Source organism: Dermacentor albipictus, chromosome 1 (genome assembly GCF_038994185.2).
Source record: "Dermacentor albipictus isolate Rhodes 1998 colony chromosome 1, USDA_Dalb.pri_finalv2, whole genome shotgun sequence".
Taxonomy (NCBI): domain Eukaryota; kingdom Metazoa; phylum Arthropoda; class Arachnida; order Ixodida; family Ixodidae; genus Dermacentor; species Dermacentor albipictus.
The window spans coordinates 154,331,018-154,350,113 of NC_091821.1; the positions used below are offsets into that span (position 1 = coordinate 154,331,018).

The 19,096-nt window shown below is 46.6% G+C and overlaps 1 protein-coding gene across 2 annotated transcripts in view; it reads left to right on the top strand.

Annotated features, from left to right (window-relative positions):
• The first annotated feature begins 272 nt into the window (after positions 1-272).
• Kua (Plasmanylethanolamine desaturase Kua) overlaps positions 273-19,096 on the top strand; it is a 123,685-nt gene continuing 104,861 nt past the window's right edge. Inside the window, exon 1 of one of the 2 annotated variants that reach the window (XM_070527741.1) lies at positions 273-635. In XM_070527741.1, the coding sequence (XP_070383842.1) occupies positions 443-635 (193 nt within the window). In that variant the 5' untranslated portion in view covers positions 273-442. The remainder of the gene's footprint in view (positions 636-19,096) is intronic. The other variant, XM_070527733.1, reaches the window with a different exon arrangement.

Below are 19,096 nucleotides of genomic sequence, written 5' to 3' on the forward strand. Positions count from 1 at the left end.
ACAGCGCTGCCAAACTGGAACGACTGGAACCACCGTGGTTGTAACCACCGTTTGCTGTAACCATAAGGTTTCTGCTGGAACCTTCCAGCGGCTCTTCCAAATGCACTTCATGTTATGTAAGCGACTCATATTATATCGCATAATGCCTAAAAAAATGTGCTACATACGAAAATATTAACAACTATTTTGTGCGTAGAGTGCGCAAATGTTTTTTTTTTTTTAAAGATATGTGCCAGGTGGCGCTCACCTCCACCTATTTACCTCGCGTGTGAGAGGCGCGGTCTGTTTTATTTTTTTTCCTCTCCACTCGCAAATGAGGTTGTGATAGCGAAGTGTACGGGCAGACCGGACGGTCTTCGAGTTCGGCTCCTCCGTTTCTTTCTTTTCCTTTAATTTCAAAATATTTTTATTTAGACTCTTCTGACTTGCCACTTGAAAACCGATGGCGATGGCGTGCAACCTGTTACCCCCCGTCAAAACGGAAAAACAGATCCTCGAAAACTCAATGCCCGAAGACGACCCGAACAGCAACTCGGACACATATCAACCGAGCAACGCAGTCGACGGCCAGCTGAAGCCAAGGTGGGGCCCACACCATGCTGGCGCTCGAGAGCTGGCGGGCCTCTACACCCGAGGTGAGACCGGCGCACGGATAAGCGGAGCCCGGAGAAGCATCCTTCCGGGTCGTTCTTTCTACTGCGACACTAGCAACTTCATTTCTTTTTTTTATATATTTTGCTGCATGACTGCATAACTAGCGCCTTATTCCTAAGCAATCGCTTCGTTTCTCTCCTGGTTCGTTTTGAAACGGGTACCGAATGTGACCTTGTTAAAAAGCTGTCTGCTATGTACTTTGGTATCGACATTGCATAACGAAGCAGACTGACTAGGTACCGGAAACGCAAATAGCATTGAGTTTGTCAGTTGCGTCTATCGGGAACGTCCTGGAGGAGTTTGCCCGCGCCCACATCACCGGCGAGATAGAGCGTGTACATTGCATCGTAGCTGTCAATGTGCCGACTGTCGACTACTGTAGACTCGAGGGATGGGCCGGTATGAATCACCGTGGGAGCTTTCCTTATATACACCTCTGGGCTGTTGATGGACATGTGAGACCTGCTGTTTCATCTTTCTGCAGTACCTCTGTTTACTTGTAATATTTATGTTCAACTTTGACGCTGACATTTAAACATCACTGCCAGTAGTAGTGTTACCGCTTGGCTTCATTCATTTCCGACTGACTGTTCAGTGACTGCATGTTCGCTCAGGTCAACGAGATTGGTGAATGTGCTTTTGTAGCTCTGTCACCTTGCAGATTAAGCTGTCAATGTTTATCTTTTTTTCCTCCGCTCGGTCGAAGACAGAGACAGAGCACACTTAACTTGAATTAATTAAGATCGATTTCCTGCAAAAATGCCATCTAGCAACACGTTTTTTTAAATTATTATTTATCTTCAGCAGCCTTTTATGCCCGCTGTTCGCTAGACCGTTAACGTTTTCAGCTCCAGCGGTTCCTTGGAGTGTTGTGCAGATGTTAGAATTGTTCATACCCACCATTAAAAACGTCATATCCACCAGATGTGCCTCAGCGCCGCTACTTTGCAATGATAATCCACCGTTTTCTTATGCATTGGAAAAAGAAAAAGATCAGTGGCGATTTAGCGGCAAGTGCGAGAGAAAGACGTCAGCATTACGTCGCACCGCTTTGAGGTCCCGGATTCATGATTTAAACCGCGTTCACCAGATTGCTAAGTGTTGTTCAGGAGCTCACTCGACACACGTCCTGCCCTTCGAGGAGCAACGTGCCATGACTGTAGTACGGAGCAGACCACAGTCAGTTAGTGTGTGTGTGCGTGTGTGTGTGTGTGTGTGTGTGTGCGCGCACCACAAGTATAGAGGAAGCGCTGGCACCACGCTCTTCTAAGCTCTCCCATTCCCTCTCTACCGTGCACGTGACCGCGGCTTTCCACGCTTCACACACGCACACTTTTTTCCACAACAGACAAGCAGTCGCGTGGAGACGACTACAAACTTATACATATCCGCACCCGGTTATGGCGAACCACATGTTCCCCGAGGCCAGGAGCGATAAATGTAATCTTTGTGGGGCGAGAGGAACCCTCGACCACATAATATGGGAATGTCCGTACTCTCCCGGGGGAACGCACAAAATAGATAGTAGAGACACCTGGGAGACCCTGCTGCGCAGCTCGGACCCTGAGCTCCAGCTCCGGCTCGTCCAACTGGCCGAAGAGGCTGCTGGGACCCAAGACCTCCCAGCCTGCATCTGAGGCGGCGGCACTCGCCCCCTGACCTGTGCGTCAGGGGGTGGGTAGATCACCTTTTTCCGTTGGACATTAAAGTTTATTCTATCTATCTATCCACTTTGACACTCCTAATGCTCACGCATTAAAAAAGAGCGATTTACAAAAGCATAATAGTGAGGACAGAAGCTCACGTACCATCGTCTACTGAACTAGGTAAATAAAAACAACATAGAAACAGATTTACACGTGGGTTCAAACCCTCGACTCCTTTCTGTATGAAGTTGGTGCATGACTAATACATCCGTGGACTATCTGATGGTACTTTCTGGCGGTATCATGTTTATTGGTGTTTTTTTTTTTCGACAATCAATATCGTCTTAGAAAAATAACTTTCAAGCGCCGTTGCTAGTAATGTGTGTCTAAGGCGAGCTTTCTTATTGTACTTTTTTTTTTTTTCAGTGGAGCCTTCTTTTTTCTATACCCCTCCTTGGTCTCCTTTCCGTCCGACGGTTTCTTGCCGAGTAAAGTGGGACCATCCCGGAGTCGGTGTAGTAGTAAGCTGGGTCGATATCTCGGAGACTGGTCAAATAAGGTGACTTGATGGGTCGATCCTTACACCAGGACGCGATGTGTGTTGTCGCAAGGGTTTTAATGTGGTTTGTAGCGCGACTCGATCCTGCGGGATTGAAACGAGCTTATTTGCCTCTTCCTCCGGGTTTGGCGTTGATGTTTCGCCAAGTAGTCGGTTTGTCTAGAGTGGGGTCTCCCACGCATGCAGCTGTTACAGGGTGAGGAAAAACACCAAGGACATCTCGCCAGATAATTCAGGAGAGGTCGCGTGGTGAGGGTGATTGATTGATTGATCACGTGTTCCTCAGAGATGTTGAAATTTCGCTGTTTCGTACTTATCCGTGTATAAACCACTGTCAAAATGCTTCCTTCACCACCACTCGCAAAACGTCCAATTATATGCAAGTCGTTGCTGCATCCACGTTGCATATTATGAACTTGTGTTGCATTTGAACAGAATGTGTAAAAATGACCTAAGTTAGAAATATTTTAAGAGTTGCACGCATCACGTGTCTCTTTACATAGGCACATAGCATTAACTTGACCTCATCCGATAAGGCTTCTTTTTACGGCAGATCCAAGTGCATTCCGTAGTCTTTTTTTTTTTTCTGTGAGCAAATATAATTTTCGTCACGTCGCACATTCATTTTCTGTTCTGACTTGAACGTGTATGGTGAAAGCAAGTTTATTTTCTCACTCGCAATACGATTTGTTCGGGATTCATTAATTCATTTTTGACGAGCGGTCGCGTTTGCAAACAACTCTTCTGCACCCCTTACCCACCACACGCTATCCTTCGCCATTCTGTCTGCTGTGAACGAAAGTTATATCACAACCTGAAGATTCTGGTCGAGGAGTGACAATGGGAACTGCCGCGGTGACGCAATGTGGGAAGCGCAGCCGCTTCCGACAGGGAGACGAGGGAAGCTCCTGAAACGAGGAGCAGATGCGCCATAACGGGAAGAGCGTGAAAGGAAGCCGAACGACGGGGATTACGAAGCGCGACACCAGCAGTGCGAGTTCGTAAAGAGGCCAACCTTTGAAGCTCGGAAGGAAGCGCAGCGTGTGGAGCGGAAGTCCGCAAAGCGTTGTGTGAGCAAGGCAAGAGGCGAAACAATAAATGATGACGCTGGAGTGCCGAGATCCTTGCTGTCTCCACAAAGGACAGCACCAGCAGTGCGACAGCTGTGTCGTTTGTTATGTACGGCGGCAGATTAAAACGCCGGAAAAAAATGCGTATTGCTAAATGCGAAACGCGCAGAGCTAGTGGTTGCTGTTGCTACGCGTTTTTAGGGAACTGCGTGATTCATTCTGATGAGAGGGGGCACTTTGCTCTGGTGCGTTTCAAACGAGCCACGGTTCCGCGTGTCGGTGCAGCCGCAGTTGCTCTGTGCGCAGTTTTCATCTAGGCCGCGCGCTCTTGATCAGCATAAATGGTAGACTATAGTTTTGAATCTTCCTCAGAATTTGGTAGTTGCAAGAACTCAAGAATTATAGTTTTAATCGGTTCGCCTTTGTGCATAGCAAGACATAGCAAGACTGCATAGCAAGACACACAGCAGCTGAGTGCAGTAAAGTCTCGGGTGATGCGAACATCACGGAAGGACGTAAAATATTCGATTTATAGCAAGCAGAATACATAAAATTTCTATGTTGATGCGGAAATTATCATCATTCGTGCTAACTTATTCACGGCTGAAAAGGCCCATCACAATCGGTGACCTTGTTTGTTTTGGACTCGGTGACTACCGTGAAAATGTCCGCAAATCGGGCGGTCCGATTCCGTCCGAAGGGATTCTTTTCGAGGGAAATATTTTGTTACTTTTCACAACGGCGTGCGCCAGCACGGGAAGCTCAATGGTCTGTTGCTCATTCCCAGTGCTTCAGTAGTGTCTATAGGTTTCGTTACAGTGGGGCTTTTCGCGTTCGCCCTTTGTGTGGTCTCGTGTGAATCGCACGTAACCGTGTGTGCGTCATCGGCGCTTTTGGTTGGGCTGCACGAATTCCCGGGGTGATTGCTGCTTGCGCACGAGCTTTCTCCATTCCCTTCAGTAAGCGCACAGAGCAGCTTGCTATATGAGTGGGTCCGCGGTGTTGCGTACTCCAGTGTAGTGTATCGTACTGCTGCCGAGTCGTAGCGACGCCTGTTTATCGAAGCTCGACTGACGTTACTGTTGGGTAGCGTGGCGTTGTCGGCGGGCTGCAGGCATCCGGTAGATCATGGCGACCGGGCAAGGACGAGACGATTTCTAGTGCGAAACTTGCGCGGTTTATTCAAAGGTTGGTGAAATATGAAGAGAAGTGATGAAAAGTACATTTCGGAGCCCCTTAAATAGGCTCTCTACAATCGTGGGAGGGATCTTGCTCCCGTCGACGTTACGTGACAGGCACAGAGTCTGGTTTATGGATGGGCGTCGACGCCTCCGTATATACCAAGCCGCAGGTCCGTAGACGTTTTTTCCTTCCGTCTAGGCAACGTTGGTTCGCGGAAAGGGCGTCTAGTTGCGGAAGGGCGACTGATCCATTCTCCCAGTTGACGTATTTGCGAGCGCGCCTCTGCAGGCGGCAGTCCGCGGTCCTTGGAATCAGCTGAACCCTTCTGTTCCGCGCGTTGCTGGTTCGCGGAAGTTCTCCTGCAGAGCTTGACAGTTCGAGAAAAGGTTCCCTCTAAAGTCGCACACACACAAAAGGGGCCTGTAAACACTGCGGGGCTTCCGTCAGACCGGCATACACTCGAGACAACCGTGGCGGATTAGGAAGTCACACTTCGTTTCGATGAGGCATGGTGGGCGAGAGTCACAGCGGCCGACCACCGTTCAGGCCCGCGCGCGCATGTGCGCAGGCCCGAACATCCGTCTGGCTCGATGTTTACAAAATGAAGACGGCATGGATGGTAGCCACAGCGAAGACGTGCATGCACGTGTTAGGCAAAGGCCGCTCGAGACAAACAGGTGTTCCAGACCACAGACTGGGCTGCGCCTTGAAGACGCCAATGAGTGGTGCCACACTTGAGGAACACGTCAACAACACGTCAGAGCTTGCCTCTTCGCTACAACAACGACAAAAAACATAGACGTCTTTCTCATCACGTTTCATCAATAAGGGCGTGGAAAGAGCGCTCGTATACGTGTTACAATTTTTAACATCGTACACGATGGACTTCGGTCATTGAGTGTCCCATATTCGTATTATCTCGAAATTCGTATGACCGAGATTACGGCTGTACTGCTTGTCCCTCCTGCCCCCTTTTGCAAAGGGGGGGGGGGTGTAGAAGGGGGGCATGCGGGACAAGCAGTTCCCCCCTCCCCCCGCGCGTATGCCTATGTGTGTGCCATTTTACGCAAATTACCGTTCCCACAAGTTCAGGTTAGCGGAGGAAATCGCACTTTAAGACAGATTGTCCCCTTCCAGAAAATTGGCCAAAATTGACAAACTTTTCTACGAATCAGGCTTAGGTTAACGAATTCGCGTGACCTAATTTTATAGTGTCGCCAGTGAGCTCTTCTTTGGAATGTGACTACTGTCATGAAATCGTCGGCATTTCGCTGTGTCCATGCATATGTGACTGATACGTCTAGCTTTTCGGTAAGCCTATGGGCTCTCACATAGGCAGCGAGTCTTCTTCTTTAGTGGCACGAGCACCGAGTGACACTCTTGTTTGTTACGCAGCACTTCCGGTTCACCTCTTGAGACGACCAGGAAGGAAATTCAACATAAATCAGAAAAAAATAGAAAAATAATACAGTACAAAATTCATGGATTTCATTATAGATATCATATCAGAGAATAAGTGTAGTTACAAGTTGAGTTACTGAAGTGTCTGGAATTATTAGAATCAATTAGAAATCACTGATTACCGCACACCGGTACACAGAATCATAGACTTCAGAGACTCGCCGCGTGAGCACGACTTTGGGGAAATTCCTAGAAACCCGGAAGCAGCAAGCGGAAGTAATGACACCACTGATGACGTCACACACAAGAAGGTGGCATGATATTTAACTGGCTAATTAATGGGAAACAGTTGCCTCCGAGTTCGGTTCGTGTGTTGCGTTCGCCTAAAGTTAACCTAAAGAACACCAACGCCAAGGTGCAAGTGCCACTGAGAGACACCTAAGTCAAAGATTTGAGTCGCCTACCATTTTTTTCTAGGGAACTCGCGTGAGTAGATGAGCGCAGCTTTCAAATCTCGCGTTGTCTCTCCGCTTCTCGCGACTCATACGAGAAGCCGGTGACGCGCTCGGTGCTACGCGTGAAGATGTGGCGGTAGGGCGCGATCGGCTGTCATCGAGGCGCCCACAGAAGAAAACGTTGTTCGATATCAACAACTACGCAGCATGCACGTAGCGCGCTCGCACAACGTGACAACTGCAGCCGTTGACAAGCCTCAGCAGCTGTCAAGTGACTGAAGTGCAGTGCTCTTACTGCGCCGCTTATTGTTTTGGCAGCCGTGACACGCGAAGTCGCGATCACTGGGCAGCCAAGTTGGGCGACCTGAACGCCTTTCGCAACTGCAACTCTGCAGGGTTCCACAATATGTAGTCAGCTATAGGGCGGTGCCTCGGACACTTTGTCTCGAGGTGCTTTATGTTGGTGTTCCTTGGTACATACGCGCTGTCCCATAGCAAGTGTCATGTGTTACTGGGCTGCACTCTATCGCGGCATTCGTTCACCACATGAAAATGCTTACATGTCTGAAAAAGTGCCCGAGTTTTAATCTGTGCTATTGGGTCATGCCAACTGGCCCAGCAGCGCAAAAAGGACAGAGCAGAGACACAAGAACGGAGACACATCCGAGCGTTCCTTCGTTCTTCCAGCTGCTCCGTCTTTCGTGGTGCGTCTTTCGTGTGCTGAACTACAAAGCAGTGCCCGCAAGCGCACCTCTGTTCTGCGTAATAATAATAAAAAAAAATGAACTCCTACATAAAACTTGAACATGCAATGTTGGCTCATATAGGGTATCTTAAGGCACACCGACCTCTTAATGGAATAGCGTACTATATTTGACGTAATAGTTCTGCGGAAACCCCAAGGTGGAGAGAAGTAATTAATAAAGGAAAAATTCTTTGATTTAGTTGATTTTGTTTGAGTTAAACATTTGGTATGTGCCTCTGGGTGTGTGCCCATTCTTGGCCAATCCTCCAGAATGAGTACGTACCACTGTGACACGAGTGGCGCAGATGTCTTATGTATAACCAGGTGTTTCTCCCCGAAATTAGGCGACAAATAACAATACGAGTCGGTTTTGGCACTTGGTAGAGCAGTAAACGAGGGATCCAAAACAACTGTGATTGTCCGGAAACATATTTCTCTAATTCTTCTACACAAATTCAAAAAACGCTACTAGAAGTATTTATGTTACAATTCGCTTGTTTACTTGTTCTTGGCAGTGTTTTTCCTTCGCTTCTTTCCTGCGCGAGTCCATTTGATGTGGTGGCTTGTTTGTCAAGTAAAGGAGAGGTGTATCTCACAGGGCGTACGTGTGAGGTACACCTTATTTTCTTTCTTTTGCGGGTTTACGCGTCTTTACGGCGAACGCATTACTCACATGGCACTATTCACATTCGTACTAGTAAAGGTACTCCTTCCCCCTCATTTGGATAGAAAAGCTAGCTTAGATTGAGTTAGTTAAGTTAGCTTAGATTCCCCCCAACCCCCTACCCCGAAAAATAAGTGTGGGTACGTGCCTGGTTTCTGCGATGACTTTAACATATATATATATATATATATATATATATATATATATATATATATATATATATATATATATATATATATATATATATATATATATATATATATATATATATATATATATATATATATATATATATATATATCCTCTAGCAGATATCACAATTGTAGTCCTTAAGCTTGGTGCCTTTTGTACCTCAAGCGTCCAGTCGCCCGGTAATTTTGCGTGCATTCGCGGGCTTCTCGCTCGGAAAAACACTTTTATGTAGCGCGTATTGAGAAACAGCAAGATGTATCAGGAGTTTTTCATGCTGCTCTACAATTTTCTCATTGACAGCTTTCATCGAATTATAATATTTGATAAGTTGATTAACGAATTAAATGTAATTATTAGGGGTGTGCGAATATTGAAATTTTCGAATACGAATCGAATGCGAATAAGGCGAAAAACTGTCTTCGAATATCGAATCAAATATCGAATATATGTGTAGTATTAAAAAATTGCAGAACGAGGTAACAATAGCTTCATTACCCTTTTAAAAATAATATTGCATTTTACGAGGATGCTTCAGGTTAAAGAGGCACTCATTATATGTAATACACTCAGGTAATGTCAGGTAATGCTCTGTCAGGTAAACGCTTGTTACAGATTATCGCGAAGGAAAATATACTCCTCAACATGTTCAGAAAGTAAGGGCTCTCTATGCACTGTGACAACATTTGTCCAGGTAACATTTTCTAGGTGCATATTTTATTGCGCATACTTACAAAGCCCGAAAGTACATCATATATTGTTATGAAAGAGCCCTGGAATAAAGCTCGGTAAAAAAAAAAATCGAAACTGATCATGTCTCACGGGCCTGATGCAGATAGACTGGAACAGAGCGTATACATTCATAGTAACGTTCGTTACAGCACTTAAGATCACAGTGCTGTAACGCTGTGTCGTCGTTTTGTACCTTCTTTTGTCCCTGTTTTGTGTTGCGCTGTAACGAACCTTACTATGAATCCCAACAAACTGGCCCAACTTACCATCTTGATGTAGAGCATACAGATAATGAGCGGATCATGTGAAGCTCTCAGTGAATAAACATGTTTTTAGGAGAATGTGGAGTAAGTATATAATTCGTTAATTGCTGAATTATTCACAGTCTGTCCGAATATTCGCCGTTTCGACCATTATTCGGCCGTCCTCGAATATTCGGGAATTTACGAATATGCATTTCTCGAATAGAATACACTTCGAATAAGGAAAATATTCGATTCGTATTCGAAATTTCAAATATTCGCACACCCCTAGTAATTATGTAATTTGGCGGTGTCCAAGCGACGGCAAGCAACATTATTTTGGTTCTGTCCAGCAACGTGGCATTTGCATATTTTGAAATCTTGGTGCATGATAGTTATGACACCCTGTAGGTTTGTGTCGTATTTCTCTGTGCATACACCTGTCATCGCCACTCTCACCTCTGTACAACCGTCGTACATCGCCTTTGTCCTCGTAACATCGTTGCGCAGACATCTCATACTGTGCATCGCATGATTTGGTGTTTGCATTTCGGTGCTGTTTGTGAGCAGTGTAAGCGCATGAATAGAACATCGCATGAGGTTACGCGCTGCATAGGATAAAGGTAAACACCATTGTACGAATTGCCATTAGTTGTGCAGTATTTAATATACACCACTTTACTAAAGCTTTGCTTCACATAAACATGGGCTTTGGACCTGCATAACTTATTCATTCATTCATCATCATTATCATCATCATCATCAGCCTATTTTATGTCCACTGCAGGACGAAGGCCTCTCTCTGCGATCTCCAATTGTCATCGTCATCATCATGATCATCCTTTATTGACCTTTAAAGGCCCCTGTTGGGGTATTACATAAGGGGGGAGCATACATAAGAAAAAGAAACGTACAAACAATCATGACTGAAGTAAGAAACAATAATAATAAACATTCAGAAGGGCAAAAAAGGTGCAATCAAATGAATGTCAAACACAAAAAGTAATAACCAATAGACTAAAAAAGTGTGATGTAGCAAAAAGTAAAATCCATTAAGCATCAATACTCAGAAAGTTCGTTAGTATGTTTCGAAACTTGGTAGGGTTACGTTCGATTACTACGCGGTCCGGTAAACTATTCCATTCTGCAATAGCTACCGGCAAGAAAGAGCTGTTGAAGGATTTAGTAGAGCCGTGAAGATGTTGAATACTGAGGTTGTTTGAGAGACGGCGTGAAGTACGTTTGGGTGGCAAGAGAAGTGCCTCGCGTAAATGCGGGAAATTATAAGAATTCAGAAGAATTCTGAATTCTGAAGAATTCTGCTCAGGACAGTGTCACCACTGTCCTGCGCCAACCGATTACAACTAGCGCCTGCGAATTTCTTAATATCTTCACCCACCTAATCTTCTGCTGTCCCTGTCTGCGCTTCCCGTCTCTTGGCACTCATTCTGTAACCGCAATGGTCCACCGGTTTAGAATCTAACCTACGCATTACTTGACCTGCACAGGTCTATTTTTTTCTCCTAATGTCAATCAGAATATCAGCTATCCCCGTTTGCTCTCTGATCCACACCGCTCTCTTCCCGTCTCTTAACGTTACGGCTAACATTCTTCGTTCCATCGCTCTTTGCGCGGTCCTTAACTTATTTTCGAGCTTCTTTGTAAGTCTCCCAGTTTCTGCCCCATATGTTAGCACTGGTAGAATGCATTGATTGTACACCTTTCTTTTTGATGATAATGGTAAGCTTCCTGTCCGGATCTGACAATGTCTGCCTTATGCGCTGCAATCCATTTTTATTCTTCTGTAAATTTCCTTCTCGTGATCAGGGTCCCCTGTGAGTAATCGACTTAGGTAAACGTACTCCTTAACGGACTGTAGAGGCTGACTGGCGATCCTGAACTCTTGTTCACTTGCCCGGCTATTGATCATTATCTTTGTGTTCTGCATTTTAACCTTCAAACCCTTTCTTACACTCCCTCTGTTAAGGGTCCTCAATCATTTGTTGCAACTCGTCCCCAGTGTTGCTGAACAGGACAATGTCATCTGCAAATCGAAGGTTGCTGAGATATTCGCCGTTGATCCTCACTCCTAAGCCTTCCAAGTTATGAATACTTCTTGAATACTTCCAAGCACGCAGTTAATGGCATTGGAGAGATTGTGTCTCCTTGTCTGACGCCTTTCTTTATAGGTATCTTCTTACTTGTGGAGAATTAAGGTAGCTGTGGAATCTCAGTACATATTTTCCAAGATATTTACGTAAGCGTCCTGTACTCCTTGGTTACTTAATGCCTCTATGACTGCTGTTATCTCTACTGAATCAAATGCATTTTCGTAATCTATGAAAGCCATATAGAGGGGCTGATTGTACTCTGCGGATTTCTCGATAACCCGATTAATGACATGGATATGACCCATTGTAGAGTATCCCTTCCTGAAACCAGCCTGTTCCCTTGGTTTACTAAAGCTCAATGTTGCTCTTATTCTATTGGAGATTATTTTGGTACATATTTTATATAATACTGGGGGTAAGCTAATGGGCCTATAATTTTTCAGTTCTTTAACGTCTCCCTTTTTGTGGATTAGTATAATGTTGGCATTCTTCCAGTTTTCTGGGACCCTTGCAGTCAATAGACACTTCGTATAGAGAGCCGCCAGTTTTTCTAGTATTATGTCCCCTCTATGTTTGATTAAATCGACTGGTAGTCCAACTTCTCTTGCCGCTTTTGCCCGTTTCATGGCTTGTAAGGTCCTTCTAACTTCATCGATAGTTGTAGAAGGAGCCTCGGTAACCTGTTCATTACTGTGTCGAAGGGAGGTATCGTGGCTGCTCTGGGTACTGTACAGGACAGTATAGAATTCTCCTGCTGATTTTACTGTATCTTCGAGATTGCTGATGATATTACCCTGCTTATCTTTCAGTGCATACATCTTGCTTTGTCCTATGCCAAGTTTCCTTCTCACTGATTTCATGCTGCGTCCATTTTTTACTGCTTCCTCATCTCACGTTATAATTTCGAATATCCATTATTTTCTCCTTGTTAATCAGTTTTGACAGTTCCTTGAATTCTATCTTATCTCTTGAGTTGGACACTCATTCTTTGTCGTTTCTTTATTAGGTCCTTTGTTACTTGAGAGAGCTTGCCTACTGGTTGCCTTGGTGTCTTGCCTCTAACTTCAATTGCTGCTTCTGAAGCCAGCCTAGTTAAGGTTTCATTCATTAACTCTGTGTCATCTTTATCTCTGTGTTCTAAGCCTGCATATTTGTTTGCAATTAAGAGCCTGAATTGGTCTGCTTTTATCCTGACTGCGTCTAGGTTGGATTGTTTCTTCTTGACCAATTTTACTCTTTCTCTATTTAAATTGAGGTGAATCCTAGCTCTCACTAACCTGTGATCACTGCACTTTACCCTACCTAACACTTCTACATCCTGCACTATGCTGGTGTCGTCAGAAAGTATGAAATCAATTTCATTTTTTTGTTTCCTCATTAGGGCTTTTCCAGGTCTGCTTTTTGTTTCTACGCTTACTCAAGAAGGTGTTCATTATTCGCAGCCTATTCATTTCCGCGTATTCTACCAACATCTCTCCTCGAGTGTTTCTAGAATCGGCGCCGTAGCTGGCAATTGCTTGTTTACCAGCCTGCTTTTTCTCCACTTTTGCATTGAAATCGCCCATTTATTACTACAGTATACTGAGTTTGTACTTTTCCCATCGCTAATTCAGCATCTTCATAAAACTGATCTATTTCATCATCATCATCATGACTGGAGGTTGGAGCGTAGGCTTTTGCTACTGTTAATCTATACATATTAAGTTTTATTACGACTACTGCTATGCTCTCATTAATGCTGTAGAATTCGTCAATGTTGCCCGCTATGTCCTTATGGATTAGGAATCCTACTCCGTACTGCTTCTTATCTGGAAGTCCTCTATAGCAGAGGACGTGGCCATTTGTCAGCACTGTATAAGCCTCACCAGTTCTAATTTCACTAAGGCCAATGATATCCCAAACAATGCCTGATAATTCCTCAGAGTCCTGCTAGGCTAGCTTCATCCGAGAGAGTTCGGGTGTTAAACGTTGCCAGGGTCAGTTTCCATTGGCGGCCTGTCCGGGTCGCATTTTTACTATTGCTAGTAGTTAAACCGGGGCGTGACGTTTCTCGTGGCACTCGACGTTTCTGCTCAGGCGCGAGTGAGAGCGGGTGCGAGAGAGAAAATCTGGGGGCCTTTGCTCCTTGAATATGTGACTCTGCCTAAGCACTACGGAGGAGGTTTCTTAGCACGTGTTGTATGCGTTTGTCCACTAGACATGCCGGCATCGCGGAGTGCGGTCGAGTTCATTTACGCTCCGCCGCTGGCTTCCCGCGCGGCGAGGCAGTGGGCACGGACGCCCCATTTGGTGATCGTTGTGTCTGAAGGGGCAAGGTTCTGAATGGTTTTGTATAAGTCACGGGTCGCGTTTTTCTTCTCGACGATAGGTTGCATTTTTTACAAGCACTGCTCCAGGAGGGCACATGTAACCGGCAAACTGAGGCCTCAGGAGAGCAACTGAGGCTATAATAAAGCAGGGGGCGCAGGATCTCCAGGGCACCCAAGGGGTAGCGGGGCACCAAAGCTAGAACCCGGACTGGTCCGTGGGCTGGGGCTCGCCGAGGCCCAACCCATAGACCAGTCCTGGTTCTAGCTTTGGTGTACCCGCTATCCCTTGGGTGCCCTGGAGGCGCCACCAATAATGCGTAATAATGACGCGTTCTTTCAATTAATAAAAAACACGATTGAATAAATATAATTACGTCTAGTCGCCAACTTTTGACGCTAAGTTCAGCACTACAGCGCCCCGCGACTACTGCCGGCACCCCTAGGGAGAAACGCATACAACACGTGCTAAAAAACTCCTCCGTAGTACCTAGGCAGAGTCATATATTTAAGCAGCAAAAGTCCCCACATTTCGTCTCTCGCACCCGCTGTTACTCGCGCATGCGCGCAAACGTCCGGCGTCTCCGCAAGTGCCACGCCCCGCTGTACTTACTAGCAAATGTAAATACGCGTCCGGCTGCACGGATTCTTAGCACCCTCTGCTGTGTTACAGGTCTGACCGCCGCCTTGGTCAGGTGCTCCTCAGCTGCTGGGGACTGAGGGCCATTGGTTGATCGAATAAGTCATTTGGGAGGGAGTGGCCGAATACTGCACCAGGGAGGCCAATTCCTGTTCTGGTGAGGGAGTGTCTTTTGTTGAAGCTTAGTGGGTCTTCCTAATTTCGTTGTACCTGGATTAGTACAGCCCCGCTGGCTCGGCATTTTTGCCGGTGTCAGGCGCCACTCCAAGCCTGGAGATTTATTATTTTATTTTTTACAGTTTAATATACATGGTCAACCCTTAGCAGCGAGCATAAATTTCTTTTGCTAGTTTTTCCAGCACAACTCAGAGAAAATCGACAGTAAACGTCACAAAAACGTCGGTCGCTGTTCTTGTGAGCGGTATTGTCCCTCTGTTTAAAGTTTTCTAGCGGAACTGCACTTGTGGTGGCTTGGTCTGCCCCCCATTTAGTTTTTAAAGTGCGAAGCTTTTTTTGCCTCTTCCTTCGACTTTTCCACTGCTGCTGCTGCTGCTCCTGCTGTCGCTGTCTTGCACGCCGCTTAGGGAGGGGGGGGGGGGTTCAGGCCGCGTATATACATTGCAGGAGCGTGGCAGAGAGGAAAGGTGACGCGAGAAACCAACAGGACTTTTCCGTCGACGGTCGTCACAATGCCCTGTGAAGTTCTCTGGGCGTCGCCACAGTACCCTCCCGATGGTTGTAATTATCCGTGACGTCACTCAGAGGCATTGTGGAAACTGCGGCGCTTTGTACTAAGTGCAGCAGCCCCGAGGGGAGGTAGAATGCTAGAGAGGAGGTAGGGAGAAGAGGCAGAGAATAGGGGGATGGGACCGCCGCGATCACGAAACGAGTGAATAACAGCCTTGCCACTCTTCGTTCGCAGCTCCCGTACTTGGGGGGGGGGGGGGGGTGAGGGCGGGAGAGGGAAAAGGTGACGCAAGAAGGCAAGGAAACGCTACTATATACTATAACTACTATACTACTGAATACGACAGTGGTTGCGGACAAACTGGATGAATTTAAGTTAAAGATGCGGTATGGTACGTTTCTGCTATTTCTGAAAAATAAACACCGTGCAAATTTGTCGAGCGGCCAACTGACGCAGGACGTGCCGACGCAGAGCCGCATTAACACCTGTAGGCCACGGCCGCACGTCGACTCAACACTTCTGTGCCCGCCAGGGTAGCTTTGCGGCTATTGCGTTGCTCGAGGTCGCAGGTTCGATTCCGACCGCGGCAGCCGCATTTCGGCGGGGCCGAAATACAATAAACGCCCGTGCACTTAGGATTAGGTGCACGTTAAAAATCTCGTGGGGTCAAAATTAATCTGGAGTCTGCCACTACGGCGTGCCTCATGATCCGATCGTGATTTTGGCCACATACAGCCCAATAATTCAAATGAAGTTTATCACTCTGCCACAATGCGATGTGCCATGGGAGGCAATGACAGTTCTAAGCTTCTAGTAGGTTATGAACAATTGCGCACAGCAACACCTCAAGCAAACAATTCTCGCTGTGTGTTCTGGGTACTGCGCAAATAGCGGTGGTACGCGCAAGGTAACGTTTAACATCAACTCGCAACTCGTATAGCTCTAAACGCTGAAGACATTAAACACTCGCCGTCGACAACACCGTTAATTATCGTCAATCAAAGCAAACAGCACAGCAAGCTTCGCTTACATCGATTCCCACAATGCGTGGGATCTCCATGACTTCTATAGCGCAGCTCTTAGCGCCCGTTCCTGGGTTGAGCGCCGGCGTCCCTCGGCGTAACCGCGCGAACGCGCGCGTGCCACTGCTCGCGCGTTCGTCGTCGTCTTCTGCCACAGCTGGCTCCGATGCCGCTCATCATCCTCATCAGCGTTCCCATACTGCCCCTCCCTCTGCGAACGCGCTGATGGCACTGGCCCACTGCGGTCGGTGCGGCGATTTCGCTCTCAAATCGTTCGCCTACACAGGCGGTCGTGCGCGCTCCTTTGGAACGTGGCAGAGGGCGTATTTATGTGGTGCACTGGAGATTACGTCTCCATGCCCTGGTGCATTGCGACGTTGTTTTGATGTCTAACGTATGTTGAAGTTTTACAATGGAAACGTTGCGGTCTTTCGTTGTGTAATGTTAATAATTTCTTAGCACATATGTCTGCTGGTCATCGTGGTCGGGTTCGAACAAGCGCGTCAGGGCTAATAATTTCGGGTGCAAGGGCCAATCTTGTATATTGTTGTATATTGCATTCGCAAAAGTATAAAAATTATAGGTCAGAGGGCATAAGCTGATCGATGAGCGAAAAATGACTGTCAATGCTACAGGCACCCCGGGTTTCTAATCTTTAGTGAACAGTTATTTATACAGAATCTTGGGCGACTATGAGCGTTGTGCCAGATACCAAGCGTAGGAAGTAGGAGGCCTGCGTCGCAGGTGTTGCCTGACCTGCTGCAGAGTTTCATTAGTGGGCGTCAGCGGGTATTGCGTTTTCCGCAGAAAGAGGCAATGCTTCGGTGGGTGTATCGCTTAAATACCGTCACGTATCAACAGCATTGTCGATAGCGTGTCTATGGCGTTTCAGTATCTTTATCGGCAGCATACATGTACACTAATTCTCGTGTTATTGCTTCGCGTTTCGCGGATGTTGCGTGCAGCGTCATTGAGGAGCATGCTGACCCCGTGGCTTTTTCAATTATATACCAATGATTTATGGCTTATATATATATATATATATATATATATATATATATATATAATGCGGCGTTTGTGGGTTCGGCTATTACTGGCAGCAAGTTATCTTTTCGTCCCCTTTCATTTCCATTTTATTCATTATTTTCTGCGTTACCAGTTAATTTCCCCCAAGCTTTCCTTGGCTTCATTATCTGTTGGCTTTATATGGTCCTTATTAACAAACAAATGGAGCCCCTCGGTTTCACTTCTTCTCTCGTTCATTCATAGTGAGTGTCTCGAATCTGGCAGCCTTGATGTCGTTAGGTAGCGTACGAAGGTTTATTAGCCACGTGCCTGTTCTCCTAAGTTAACATGTTACGTGGCACCATCGAGCAAAAACAGGATGTTCCACATCCGCCCGCTATGGCTCTGAGTGGCGCTGGCTAGCACTCCCAGGGCTAGCACTTCCAGTAAACTTAAACGCCCAAGATAGTGTCCGAATTCACGTCGCCGTAGCACAAATTGGTAGTGCATGCGTAATGCGGGAGTTGTGGGTTCGGCTCCCGCCGGCGGTGAGTTGCCTTTTCGTCCACTTTCATTTCTCTTTTATTTATTATTGCAGTAAAGTTGTTAGCCTCTGGTTGCGTCGGCATTTTTCTTGTCCGCGTCCGTCAACGAAAATGTCGGCCGCCCGGTTGCAGTGTAAGGCCAAGAGCAGTGGATCGTGCCCCAGTAAGGCAGAGGCTTCAAGCAGTCAGCAAAGTGAAGCGAACGGTGCATACATTCCTTGGAATCACGCATACAACATACATAACAGCGTACGTTTGAATAAAGAACAAGTGCAAAACAATCATCCGAACCACAAAATTGATGATAAGGTGCTCCTGATAACAATGAGGAGTACAATGCGAAGCACGTAGCGCTCACCACATACGTTTCCCGGTAAAGATTACTAAGCTGCCGCTGACGCGGCAGCTTGCGATGTGGGGAATGACGTCTCTAGCTTTTCGTGTATAAAAGAACCAGCCTAGCAACTGATTTCAGTGTTGTTGCAGCACCGCTATGGATGGCGGCGTGCTGTCAAAATTACCATTACTCCAGTTACTCTAAATTACCATTAGTACCATTACTCTAAAGCAATAAGGCGTTTCATACCCCCTGTACGAGTTCGGGTCGGGCATGTCAAAAGGGGTAGCTGGCCTATGTAGTTGTCCGACTCATCCACGCTAAGGACGTTTTTGAAGGGAGGAACATGTTATCGAGAACAAGGAGTACTGGATTTATTCACGATACCTACATGAAGAGTGGAGAATTTTACTTCTAATCAATCTAGCATGACCGAACTGAAGCACGCTGAGGAGCCGAAAAAGTCCGCCTAAACCCTCTCTGTCCTCCCTGTATCCCTAGGCCAGGGAAATCTGCCGCCCCACCTCCGTCCAATCGGAACGACCAAAGTCGTCGAAGCACCCGCGTTGAGGGTGAGGGTTCGTACGATCACTCCCGCACCTTTGTTCACTGAACACAGAAAGGAAAGAAGCTTCGAAGACAGGGGTTGTTACGCTTGACTCAAGCTGGCGCGTCTTGGTTCCAGGGATGACCTAGTAGTTAGCTAGAGCGTCTGTCAAGCGACCATGGTGGTTACCGGAGTCCGTGAGGAAACGCCGTAGAACACCCTTTGCCAGGAGTTTCTTGCTCCCATTGGTCCGTGACGGCGACAGTAAACCAACAAACAACACTCGATCCGCCAAACGCGTCTCGCCTTGCTGGCGCCGCAGTTGCGTCCGAGGGGGACGCATTGTTAGCTTCACG